The sequence below is a fragment of the Nicotiana sylvestris genome, chromosome 4, assembly GCF_000393655.2.
Source record: "Nicotiana sylvestris chromosome 4, ASM39365v2, whole genome shotgun sequence".
Classification (NCBI taxonomy): Eukaryota; Viridiplantae; Streptophyta; class Magnoliopsida; order Solanales; family Solanaceae; genus Nicotiana; species Nicotiana sylvestris.
In genome coordinates, this window is record NC_091060.1 from 76,246,499 (window position 1) to 76,247,971 (window position 1,473).

A 1,473-nucleotide genomic window follows, 5' to 3' on the forward strand; every position below is an offset into this window, starting at 1 on the left:
ACAACGGTTGGGCGTGGAGAAGTGCAACATTTCAGAGGGAGATGGAACAATTTGAAATGAAGAGACGTGACATCAGGATCTAAAACGTTGAATGACATGGCAGTTGTGTTTTGTACCTTTTTAAGATGTGTATTAAAGGATGCACAGAACTACTAACCTTTGGTACAAGAACCAGGTTCTTGACCTGTTATTTGAAAAAATTAATCCTCGTTTATCTTCCATGCACTGCATCTACAACTTCTATACTCATTATGCGTATTTACCTGCAACGGTATTGAAGTGAGTTAGACAACGCCAGAAAACACTTTTAGCCAATTTTTCTTGGAGATGGTTTTCATAGCCAAATAATGGGGATTCAGGTTCTCAATTGGGCTTTAAAAGCCCCAACTTCACTCTTTTTCTTTCAAAATGTTCCCTACTTAATGCCTTTGTAAAGATGTCTACAATTTGATCTTCTGTGCTACAGAACTTCATGCATATCAATCCTTTCTCCACATTATCCCTCATAAAGTGATGCCTCACATCAATATGCTTGGTCTTTTTGTGTTGAACTAGATTCTTGGCCTTGTTGAGTGTACTTGTGTTATCATATAGAAGTGGAACACTCTCAGTGAGTACCCCAAAGTCCTTCAGTTGCTGCTTGATCCATAAAAGTTGTGCACAACAGGATGCTGCGGCTACATATTCAGCCTCAACTATTGAAAGAGCCACTGAGTTTTGCTTCCTTGTGCCCCGAGAGATGAGACATGAACCTAGGAAATGAGCCATTCTAGAAGTTCTCTTCCTATCTATAAGATAACCTGCATAGTCTATATCAGCATATCCAATGAGGTTAAAACTGTTACCTGTGGGATAATAAAGGACCAGGTCCTGTGTTCCTTTAAGATATCTCAGAATTCTTTTGGCTTCCTTCAAATGAGATTCCTTGGGATTTGATTGAAACCTTGCACATAGCCCCACACTGAAGACAATATCAGGTCTACTGCCAATAAGATAGAGAAGAGACCCAATAATACCTCTATACATGGTTTGATTCATAGGAGACCCTGCTTCATCCATGTCCAGTCGAGTGGCCGTAGCAATGTGAGTGTCTATCACTTTTGATGCTTTCATGTCAAACCTCTTCAAGAGTTCCCTGATGTATTTTTGCTGACAAATGAATGTACCCTTTGGGGACTGTTTTACTTGAAGACCCGAGAAGAAGTTCAGTTCCCCCATCATACTCATTTAAAACTCACTTCCCATGAGTTTTGCAAATTCCTCACACAGAGAATCAGTTGTTGCACCAAAAATGATATCATCAACATAGACCTGAACAATGAGCAGGTTCCTTCCCCGTTTCTTTAGAAACAGGGTGTTGTCAATTTTCCCTCTTTTAAAGCCATTTTCTAAGAGGAACTTTGACAGCCTTTCATACCAATCTAGAGGAGCCTGCTTCAGCCCGTACAATTCTTTGTCCAGTTTAAAAACATA

The 1,473-nt window shown here is 39.9% G+C and overlaps 1 protein-coding gene across 1 annotated transcript; it reads right to left on the reverse strand.

Moving 5' to 3' along the window:
* Positions 1-363: 363 nt before the first annotated feature.
* LOC138889715 (secreted RxLR effector protein 161-like) lies at positions 364-1,059 on the reverse strand. The gene has a single exon (XM_070173051.1). It carries the CDS (start codon positions 1,057-1,059, stop codon positions 364-366), a length of 696 nt encoding a protein of 231 aa, XP_070029152.1.
* Positions 1,060-1,473: the final 414 nt, after the last annotated feature.